We start from the raw sequence: 9,928 nt of genomic DNA on the forward strand, positions 1-9,928 counted from the left end.
GAGGAAGCAACCCAAGGCTCCAGTCCCAACCCAGAGGGTTATTCATACATAGACTCTTTTGTTTGTTTCTGAGGCCCTGTGTGTCAGGCAAGGTCCAAGCCACCTTCATGCGGTGTGAGCTGGAGCGTGTTCTCTCCGTGTCCATTTTCCTGCTCTCAGCCAACCTTGGGCTGGGGTGGGGAGCGCACTCCTTCCTCCAGCTCCCTGCCCCTTATCTCTTCCGCCCAGCACTGCCCTCTAACCCTGCTAACTCGAGGGGTGGGAGTTAGATGATTCCCCCAGGCCTGGTTCCTGGCAGAGCAGAGGCTGTCTTTCCAGGATGGGTGGAGCCCCCTCCCAGGAGTCTGGGCAGTGGGCTCCTATCCTGAGGTCTTGCCAGGATGAGGAAATGCGGACAGTGACTGCACTATGAGTGAGATGTCCCTCCCGTTAAAGGGTTCCTCGTGTTAGAGAATGCCTCCCCGCCCCACCCTCGATGCCGCCTCCGCCCTGTGTCCAGCCACCGTGCCTCAGTTTGCCCCAAGCTGCCTTTTTTCCAAAAAGATTTTATTTATTTATATGACAGAGAGAAATCACAAGTAGGCAGAGAGGCAGAGAGAGAGAGAGAGGAGGAAGCAGGCTCCCCGCCGAGCAGAGAGCCCGATGCGGGACTCAATCCCAGGACCCTGAGATCATGACCTGAGCTGAAGGCAGAGGCTTAACCCAGTGAGCCACCCAGGCCCCCCCCCAACCTGCCTTTTGACTGCCTGTCACGATTCAGATGAGATGCATGCAACCCCCTCTCGCTCACCCCCTGCAGCATAAGGAGAGAACAGCTGGCCTCCCCCCACTCTGGCAGTCTCTGCCTCCCTCAAAAGCAGGAACAGAGCCTGAGAGAAAGAAACAGTCCCGGACAGCTCCCACTCTGTCAGCTGCCCTAGGCAAACATTTCCTGAGCAAAGGTGAGAACAGGAAATGGGGGGTGTTGGGGGGCTGGGGGGTGGGAGGAACTAGCGGCCAAGCCTGTATACAGCAGGCAACAGCATGAGGATGGTGTGGCCCCTCCTGTCACACACACCCTTAACCGCCTCCCTCCACTCCCACCAGCCTCCTCGAGGTTCCTTGAGTCCCAACAAGTCCAACCTGCCACAGGGCCTTTGCCTTGGCCATTCCCCCTGCCTGGACTGTCCTCCCCTCAAAGTCCCACAGCTAGTCCCTGATCCTCAGGTTTCCATACAAATGTCAGAGAGGCCTTGGCTGTCTCCTCTCAGAGAAGCCTCACTGAGGTAGCCCTCCAACCCCTCATCTTATAGATTTTATTTTCATATTTTAGATATTTAATTGAGTATTTGTCCACTGCCGTTTTAGAATATTGGCTTCGCTAGAGCAGGGATCTTTTTTCTAGTCAACACAAAGTGTCCCTATTGGGGCCTGGCGCACAGTACTTTCTCAATAAACGCTGAATAAGTGGGTAAAAACAGCCGTGAGTTCACAGGGACACGGCTGAGACTTTCGTGTGTTCAATGTGTATCCCCAGAGAACTCCCATGCTGGGCCGTGGGGTGGCCGACTGTGGCCTTGGACCCCTGCAGTCATGGTCCTGGTGGGAAGATCAAGATGAATGAAATAAGCCCAGAGCAGTAGAGAACTGCAGATTCTGGTAGGTTCTAAGAGGGAGACAGGCGAGGAGCTGAACTAGAGCCTGCCACAGAGTGGGAGTGGGGTATACATTTTAGAATGGGTGCTCAAGGAACGCTGCCCACCCTCCCAGTAAGGAGAGGACAGCAGTTATGGGAGACATGGGGTAGGGTATTCTGAGCCGAGGAATGGTGGGACTGAAGGAGTCAGGGATCCGAGGACTGAGGAACTGGGCCCAGGCCTTCCCCACAGGCTCACCCAAGAGACACAAAGAGGGTTTCACAGGGGCTCCCCTTCTTGGGGTGTGTGGCCAGGCAGGTCTCACTCGCTGCCACGGGGGACCACCCCCCACCCTGGCTGTACCCCGCCAGTCCTCCCAGTGAGCACTGGTACCCTGTGTGTTCTGGGGACAGCCACAGGGCTGAGCTCTGGCCAGGGCCCTCTTCTCCCGCGTGGCTTCTGGCTTCAGGCTAGGGACAGCCTCCCGCTTTGGTGGGGCTAGAGAGCTCTTGGAAGAGGGAGAGGGGGCCACAGAAGGAACCACGGTGCGTGTCTCACTGTGTGCTAGTGGGTGTGTCACCGGGGTGTATCTTCCGTGCGTTGTCGCGTGTATCTCACGTGTCCACCGACACACGTGCCTATCACGTGTGTGTGCGTCACTGTGGGTTTCTGCCTGGCGTGTGGTCTATGTGTCTCACGGACGTGTCAGCACACGTGGTTGTGTGTGGCTCGTGTGTGAACGTGTGTCAGCCCCCACACACGTCCCTGTCTTGCCATTTTTTTTTTTAAGTCATCTCTACACACAACCTGGGGCTCAAACCCACAACCCCAAGCTCGAAGAGTCGCACAACTCCACCAACCGAACCAGCCAGGCGCCGGGAGTGTCTGTCTTTCTGCAGGTGTTCTTCGTCTCTGCAAGGGGTAGCTGGTGCCCTTTGTGGGATGTTGTGGTGAATGTGGCTAATTCTTGGGGGGGGGGGGGGGCTGGTCCCTGTGTACGTGTGTGTGTGTGTGTGTGTGTGTCCCTCAGAATCCTAATGAGAAAACATGCCCCCACATTGCTGGCATGGGGAGAGGGGAAGTGTGCACGAGGTGGGATCCCCAAGTCACAGCGCCTTTTCTCAGAGTTGTTTGGTTCTTTATTGCTGTTGCTGTCCACAGTAGGAGTGTCACTGCTGAGAACATTTTCGGAGGGGAGGCTCAGCCCAACCTGATGGGACCAGGGGCCAGAGAGGGGGACAGCGGCCCCCCGAGACAGGGACTCTGGAGCCCGAGGCCTGGGTCTTCCACCTGGGATCCCTGAATGGGAGGGGGCAGAGAAGAGGCAGGCTGGGCCCCTGAAGACCCAAGTCTTTTTCCCCCACTCCTCCCAGGAGGGCTTCTGCCCATCCCCCCCCCCATCCTGGAGAAACCGAGTCAAGATGGGCTCAGCTGGGTGAGGAAGGGCTTACCCTTCTTGAGTCGGGCCTTGGTGGGGGCCCAGGGACAGCCCGCATCTGCCACATAACTTCTTGGGCTGCACACTTTTCCTGGGCACCAGCCAGCAGCTGGAGCAGCGGGTGCCGTATTTCTTGTACCTGGGGCGGGGGTTGGAGAAACCACCATCAGAACGCAGCAGGGGCCCAGAAACTGCCCCGCAGGAACCACTTTCCCCACGGCTGAGGGTTTCCCCTCCCAGAGCCGCCCCACACTGGCTAAGCACCCAAACTCCCTCCACCCTGAGGACCTGATACCACAGGCATTGCAGAGAGGGGTCCCATCTTCAGCATCTCTCCAGAGGGGGGTCCTTTGGGTCCTACAGGAAGCACAGCACCGGGGCCCTGAAGGGGCAGAGGTCCAAGGGTAAGGGCCAGAAGCCAAGAATCTGGGCACACGAGGCCTGTGCAGGTGGGGCATTTCGTGAGTCGCTGCGATGGCCCCACCTGGCCCTGGGCCAGCCCCGGGTATTACCAGATCGAAGACAGAGGGAAAGCCAGGAAGGGAGACAGATGGCAAAGCTAAGCAGAGGAGGAAACCGGGGGCGGGGGTGACTCAGCCTGAGCAGAGGGAGGTGCACCATGACTCCTTCTGGATGGGTCTAAATGGGGAAGCAGGATGGGATAGAGGAGAAGATGGGAAACTAACCCCCCCCCCATATTTATAGCTCTTAAGTCACCAGGACTCACCGAGGGCCTCGCCGCCTCCCGAGTTGGCCTCAGGACCTCCGGCAGGGCCTGGAGAGGGACCCTGAGAGCGGCTACTGCAGGCCAGGCTGGAGAGTACACAGGAGTTAGCATTCGGGGGGACCTAAACCTTGTCCCAAGCAGTGGCCCCTCGGCGACGATTTACTCTCAGGATTTGGAGCATCCCCAGGGAGGCACCTGCTGTCTGAAAGGTCTGGTGTTGCCCCCTCATCAGTAATAATAACGATTATTATGTGAACAGGTAGGAAGTCTGGGGCCAGCCTGCCGCCTTGAGACCCCATTTCTCTAGAGACCTCAATGGGTGATTCCAGATAAGCAATCGCATTGTCTGCACCTCAGTCCCCAAATCTGCAAAATGGGCTTCACAAGGCTTCAGGGAGCCAATAGACATTTCAAAGGCCACCTGTTACGTCTCCTCATTGTTGTTCCTGACAGGTGGTGGTCATGATCGTTACTAGAGAAAACAGTAGCAGCAGCCCTAGGGATAGTCAGGCCCGTCTCATAGACGGGACCTATGCTCGGACCAGGACATTGCGGGCTCGCTGTAGCAGGGGCTCAGACTGGTCGCAGCCTGAGGTCTGGCTCAGAGACTGGACAGTTTGTAAAGTACGGATGGTGTGGGCCCCCCGCCCCCCACTATTATCACTATAATTTGCAAAAGGGCGCCCTCCTCTGGGCCAGCCCCTACCTGTAGCTGGGTGTGATCTGTAGGCTGGAATCCGGCTTTAGCTGAAACTTCAGGGTCACCCCCTCGAAGCGGGGGTCCACTTTCTCAGCACCTGGGTGGGGCTTTGACTGCTTCCGGGGCTTCCTCTGGGGTAGGGCTGAGGGGGCCGGGGGAGGCTCCGGGGGCCCCGAGCTGCAGCATGGCTGGCTGACTGGGACCAGCATGTTCTTGGCATCCCTTGCCAGAGGCGAGGGTCCCAGAGTCTCCAAGGCCTTTGGCTCCCAACAGGGCCCGAGGGCTTGGGTGTCCCGGGCAGGGGGCTGCATCAGCCCCTCTGCTGTTTCTTGGACGAAACGCAGGGTGGTGACCGAGTCCTGGCGTGCAGGCCAGAAGGACCTGGGGACAAGGGACAGGGTGGTTACCCCCAGCCCTGGGCAGCACCTATGTAGCCTCAGAGACATGGGGGAATTGCATGGCCTCTGACCCCCATGTGACCCCCCCACATGACCCCAAGGATCCCTCGGGACCAGAACTTCTTTTTAAGCGCCAGTAACTAACACTGTGACCCCTGGATAACCCCAGGAACCAGAGGTCATGACCCTTTGACCACCGGATCAGGTTCAGGGAAGGGGCCGCTCCTGAACGCACCTGCCATTGGGTCTGGGGCATCCTGGGGTCCTTGGTGCCTGCTGAGCGGGGGACGCCCGGGGCGGCTTAGGGTCCAGACACGGCGGCGCCAGGAGCTCTTGCAGCTTCGAGAAGTCTGGGACGGGTTCGGCCTCCATCACGCCCCGGCCCAGCCTCACTTCCCTAGTCGCGCCCAGCCCCGCCCACCCCGAGCCCACTCGATGAGCCCCACCTGAGTGGAGCGGGACGTGCCTGGTGGGGGCGCTTCTGGCAGAGGCTGCGATGAGCCCCACCTGGAAGGGGCGGGGCGAACGGGGGGTGGGGGGCTGGCAGGCAGCGCCGGGCACCCTGTTCCAAGCACCCCCACCCCCACCCCTCCGGCCTGCCCCGGTCCCACTGGGGCGGCAGCTCTGCTCGGGTGGTCTTCACACCCCTCCAGGCCAGCCTGGGTCCCTCCAAATCCCTCCGCGGCTGCGGGGGCGGGGCCTTGCCACGTGGCTGCATGTGCGCTCCGCTCTGGGGCTCTCCAGGACGGAAGCTTCCAGGTCTCTGCGTCAATCGTCCCCCCGCCCCCACCCCTATGGCCCCAACGCCACTGTGGGGGAGGGGAGATGTGGGGCTCCAGAAGATGCAGCCAGAGACCCCCCCCAGGGCCTGCCCCCCCCAAGGACACTCAAGACACTGGAGGTCCGGGAGACGGTTTTATTGTTGCTCCCATCAGACTCCACCCTGTTTCCACACCGATTCTCATGAGTTGGGGGGAGGCCGTCCCAGCAGAGCTGGGTCCCCCCAGGACCCCCAAAACCAGAGCCTGGAGATGGGATCTCTCTGAGGCAGGGGCTCTGGCCTTCTGGTTGCTTCCAGCATCTCTCTCCGGCCAGTCCATGCTCTGGGCTGGGCTGGCAACTTGGCTTTTCCTCTGGTCCTGGCTCCGCAGGGCCACCGGGCTGCCGGTGTCAGTGGGGCTTGGGGACGTGGCCGTCCACGTAGAAGTTCCTGGTGATCTTTGGCAGCGTGAATTCGGCCCCTTCCAGCTCAGGAGTCAGCACGATTTGGCAACCCAGCCGGGAGTTCTCCTGAAGAAGGGGGGCCATGTCCAGCATGTCGTCCTCCCTGGAGCGAGAAGAGCAGTCATGAGGGCGTGCGTTGTCCAGCAGGCGGGGGAGCCCCACAGGGCAGGGAGGAGGCTGGGGCCGCCAGAGGGCCTTGGGACAGCGGGGAGGGGCTGGCCCCGCTCACCTCTCATCGGGAGGAGGCAGAAGGTCCAGGTGGTCCTCGCTCACGTACACGTGGCAGGTAGAGCAGGCCAGGGAAGCTTCACAGGCCCCTGGGGGGGACAGATGAGGTGCCAGTGAGGGGCAGGGTCACAGAGGCACCATGCGGCACAGACAGAAGGGGAAAGAGGCCCTTTGTTTCCCCGCTTGCCCCTTGTCCTTCAGGGGCCCGCACCGAGGACAAACCGCCCCCCCCCCAGATTCGACTAGCAGTTCCCAAGCTGCATGTACGTTTTGCAAAGGGCTGTCTAGGGTGTCTCATCTCCCAAGGACCCCCCAGCAGGCTGTGGACCAGACGGTGCACACAGAACTGTAAATGAGCATGGACGTCAGTGTGGCTGAGAGGGGAAAGGTCAGGCAGGGTCCCTACAGCCTGTAAGCCCTAGCCGGGATCCTGTCACTGTGCTGGGCAAATGGGCTTCCTTCTCCGTCTTGCTCCTGACGATGGGACCCGCTTCCTCAACACCCACTGTGGCAGGGGACGATACCAGAAAATTAGGGTTGAAAGTTACAGAAGCTGGGGTTTCCTGCTTTTCCCCCGGGGGGAATTCCCACACTTTGGATTGGTCGCTGAGAACTGTGCTTGAGGATAATGTCCCTCCAGGTCTAAAATCTTCCAAGGCCTTGGGGCGCCTGGGTGGCTCAGTTGCTGAATATCTGCCTTCAGCTCAGGTCATGATCTTGGGGTCCTGGGGTCAAGCCCCGCTCAAGGCTTCCTGCTCTATGGGAAGCCCGCTTCTCCCTCTCCCACCCACCCTCTCTTGCTGTCTCTGTCAAATAAATAAATAAAATCTTAAAAATAAGTAAAACAAAACCTTCCGAGGCCTTTTCGCAGCCAGAATAAAACCAAACTCTTCAGCTCATTCCTTGAGATCCTCCCGACCCCTCACTCATTTCACTTCAGCCACACTGGCCCCCCTGCACAGTTCCAACACACCAAGCTCGTCCCCACCACAGGGCCTCTACCCTTGCTGCCCCCTTGCTCTAGAATGTTCTTCTCTCCACTCCTTTACCATGGCTAGATCCTTCTTGCCTTCAGGGACTCAACTGTCTTCCAGTTCCCCCATCTCCTGTTTCTTATCCTCTCCCCACACCACCCTCCATCCCTGCCTGGCCTTGGGGACTCTAATTTCTGCACAGCGTTTACCACAATCCCAGGTTACCATCCGAATCTCTGGGTGTACCTGTGCCCCATCAGCCTGGCCTGCTCTCTTGTTACTTGGCACTGAGCCTGGCACGTGGAAACTCAAGAGACATGTTATAAGCGAATCAGACAGATTTCTCTCTCTTCCACACACACTGGATAATGAGGATGAGCTGCAAGGCAGCCTCCTAACCCAGAAGAACCACCCAGGGGGACCTGGTGACTTGGCCCACCCTCCCTGTCTCCTGGAGATAAAATGTCTGGACCCTGAAGCTCCAGGCAGTCCCCAAGGAATCTCATCCTCAGCCCCGTTTCCCACCTCAGTGGCGTCCTCATCAATGAGAGACTATCGAATACAAGAGTCCCAGCGAGGCACGGCACACTAACCAGGGGCCGCACATTCAGCACTAAGTGCAAGAGCAGCCCAGTGAGACAGCAAATAAACTTTTCCCTTTCATAGATGAGGCCTCAGAGGCCCAGAGAGGTCAAGGACCTTGCTCAGAGTCACAGAGCTGGTAAGAGGCAAAACCTGAACATAAGCCACTTGCCTCTGAAACTCATGTTCCAATCTCTGTCCTGGGATCCTAGGATTGGATTCCAGAACAGAACTGGAGGTAGGCCTGCCATGGCCAGCCCCCAACAGCCCCACCCCCGATGATATTAAATCAGGCTCTGTATTACAGTTACCTGAAAAATAACCCTAACCACTTTTTTGGGGTTTTTTGTTTTCTTCTTCCAGACTGCCCTTTCCAGCTGCTCACAATGTAATTACATGTTTACTCCTGGGATTATGGTCCCTGTGAAGCTGAAACTGACGTGAAATGACAGGCGTCTTGTCTGTTTTGTACATTGCTGCCTAGCACACAGTAGGTGTTCAATATACACAGAAGAGCCACACTGATCAGTGGCTAAAATAAGCGGGCTTTGAATCTAGTTTTGCCACTTACATGACCTTGAAGCATGTCAACTTAACCTGGGGCTGCTTCCTCACCTATAAAATGAGATAACAGTCTCCCTTATCACATAACCTTGTCATGAAGATTCAGTCAGTAGGTATTTAATGCGCTTAACGTAAAATCTGCTACGATTATCTTTTATTCAGCAAATACAGGTTTAATACCGGTTACATCTAAATAACATGACAGGCAACCGATAAGTAGCACCACGGTTTCTGATCTCATTCTGAGGACAGGTGACAAAAATGAAACAAGACACTGAGAAGTGCTAGGAAGACAATAAAACACACTGAGGTGACGGAGGGACTGGGGGTGGGGGTTTCAGCTGGGCTGAGGGGATGAGATTGTCAGGAATATGACCCAAAGGATGAGGTGGAGCCAGAAGTTCTGGTGGGAAAGTACTTCAGATGTCTGGAGCAGGAAATGCAAAAGCCGGGAGGCAGGAATGAACTTGGCTTTTTCATTTGAGCAACAAGCAAGAAAGCTAGTTTGCCTACATTAGAAAGAGGAAGGAAAGAATACAAGCTCCTGGAGAGCAGGAATTTTACTAACCACTAAGAAATGCTCAATAAATTGTTGCTGAGAGAGTGAAGGGTCAGAGCTGGTCAGGGTTTAAGCCATTGGTGAAGAGTCTAGATTTTTGCCACGTTTGATGGGAAGCCATGGGAGGGTTAAGTAACGGAGAACAATATCTGATTTGCAGGGGTTTTAAAACAATGAATAAGCACCTCCCCAGTTCCCACCTTCCAGGTCCACTCCATGGCGCTGGGCCAGATGCAGGACATTGTCCCCCACTCTGCCGCTCACCGGAATCCGCTGGCCTGACCGGTCTACGAACACCACGTTCACCCTGGGGACAGATGGGGGTGCAGATACCCAACTTGATGGTGGGCCCGGTGAGCAGGTAACGTCTAGGTTAGATTCCCCTCCCTCTGACTACCAGGGGAATAGGACGAGGTAGAGGGGGGACACAGAGATGAGGCTGCAGGGCAAGGTGGGGACCAGAGGAGCCTCGTGGGATAAAACAGGGAACTTGGTCCCCTACACTCACACGTCCCCGGGCCGGTCAGGGCCGCCAGCTTCTTCTTCCCCCGCCGGGCGCGAGCCTGGAAAACACGGTTGGGTGAGCGGCCGCGGCGCGCCTCGCAGGCGTCTGACGGATTAACGCTGTCTCCCAAAACGCCCCAGGTACCTGTCGCTCGGAATCTTCTGGCTGTCACTGGCGCCGCTGCCTCCCCAGACCCCCAGGAGCCCCCAGGCCGGCTCCACCAGGCTCCCCTGGCCGCCCGCAGCAGAAATCCAGCACTCACGCCTCCCCGGGCCACGGAGGCGGCCATGACAGGCATCACGTGACCCGGGCCTGGGCATGCCCAGTGGCAGCCCCGCAACCCAAGAGGCCCGTAATTGCCCGAATACAAGCACTGTCGTTTGAGTGGGGCGCGTGCCAGGAAGGACTCCAGG

At 57.8% G+C, this 9,928-nt stretch overlaps 2 protein-coding genes across 3 annotated transcripts; both read right to left on the minus strand.

Moving 5' to 3' along the window:
• Positions 1 to 3,063: 3,063 nt before the first annotated feature.
• Positions 3,064 to 5,320, minus strand: ZGLP1 (zinc finger GATA like protein 1). The gene is made up of 5 exons (XM_045991479.1): positions 5,115 to 5,320; positions 4,488 to 4,862; positions 3,782 to 3,867; positions 3,343 to 3,436; positions 3,064 to 3,193 (listed from the first exon to the last, which is right to left on the minus strand). Exons 1-5 carry the CDS (start codon positions 5,249 to 5,251, stop codon positions 3,064 to 3,066), a joined length of 822 nt encoding a protein of 273 aa, XP_045847435.1. The 5' UTR covers positions 5,252 to 5,320.
• A 461-nt stretch (positions 5,321 to 5,781) lies between these two features.
• Positions 5,782 to 9,885, minus strand: FDX2 (ferredoxin 2). Of its 2 annotated transcripts, XM_045991193.1 has the most exons (5): positions 9,660 to 9,885; positions 9,519 to 9,573; positions 9,211 to 9,317; positions 6,333 to 6,420; positions 5,782 to 6,206 (listed from the first exon to the last, which is right to left on the minus strand). In XM_045991193.1, exons 1-5 carry the CDS (start codon positions 9,811 to 9,813, stop codon positions 6,050 to 6,052), a joined length of 561 nt encoding a protein of 186 aa, XP_045847149.1. In that variant the 5' UTR covers positions 9,814 to 9,885; the 3' UTR covers positions 5,782 to 6,049. The 2 variants fall into 2 exon arrangements, with proteins under 2 accessions (XP_045847149.1, XP_045847150.1); XM_045991194.1 differs by lacking the exons at positions 5,782 to 6,206; positions 6,333 to 6,420 and adding an exon at positions 6,438 to 8,922.
• Between the last annotated feature and the right edge of the window lie 43 nt (positions 9,886 to 9,928).

The sequence above is a fragment of the Meles meles genome, chromosome 20 (assembly GCF_922984935.1).
Source record: "Meles meles chromosome 20, mMelMel3.1 paternal haplotype, whole genome shotgun sequence".
In the NCBI taxonomy this organism is placed as follows: Eukaryota; Metazoa; Chordata; class Mammalia; order Carnivora; family Mustelidae; genus Meles; species Meles meles.

What these genes read in the sequence shown, in the direction of transcription:
- ZGLP1 (XM_045991479.1), bottom strand. Translation starts at nt 5,251, where the DNA reads ATGGAGGCCGAACCCGTCCCAGACTTCTCGAAGCTGCAAGAGCTCCTG. An exon ending in CAGATCACACCCAGCTACAG is followed by an intron (nt 3,868 to 4,487) that starts GTAGGGGCTGGC and finishes TGTACTCTCCAG; the next exon opens with CCTGGCCTGCAGTAGCCGCT. An exon ending in GGGAGGCGGCGAGGCCCTCG is followed by an intron (nt 3,437 to 3,781) that starts GTGAGTCCTGGT and finishes CTGCCCCTTCAG; the next exon opens with GGCCCCGGTGCTGTGCTTCC.
- FDX2 (XM_045991193.1), bottom strand. Translation starts at nt 9,813, where the DNA reads ATGCCTGTCATGGCCGCCTCCGTGGCCCGGGGAGGCGTGAGTGCTGGA. An exon ending in CCATGGAGTGGACCTGGAAG is followed by an intron (nt 6,421 to 9,210) that starts GTGGGAACTGGG and finishes TGTCCCCCCCAG; the next exon opens with GGGCCTGTGAAGCTTCCCTG. An exon ending in CTGCCTCCTCCCGATGAGAG is followed by an intron (nt 6,207 to 6,332) that starts GTGAGCGGGGCC and finishes TTCTCGCTCCAG; the next exon opens with GGAGGACGACATGCTGGACA.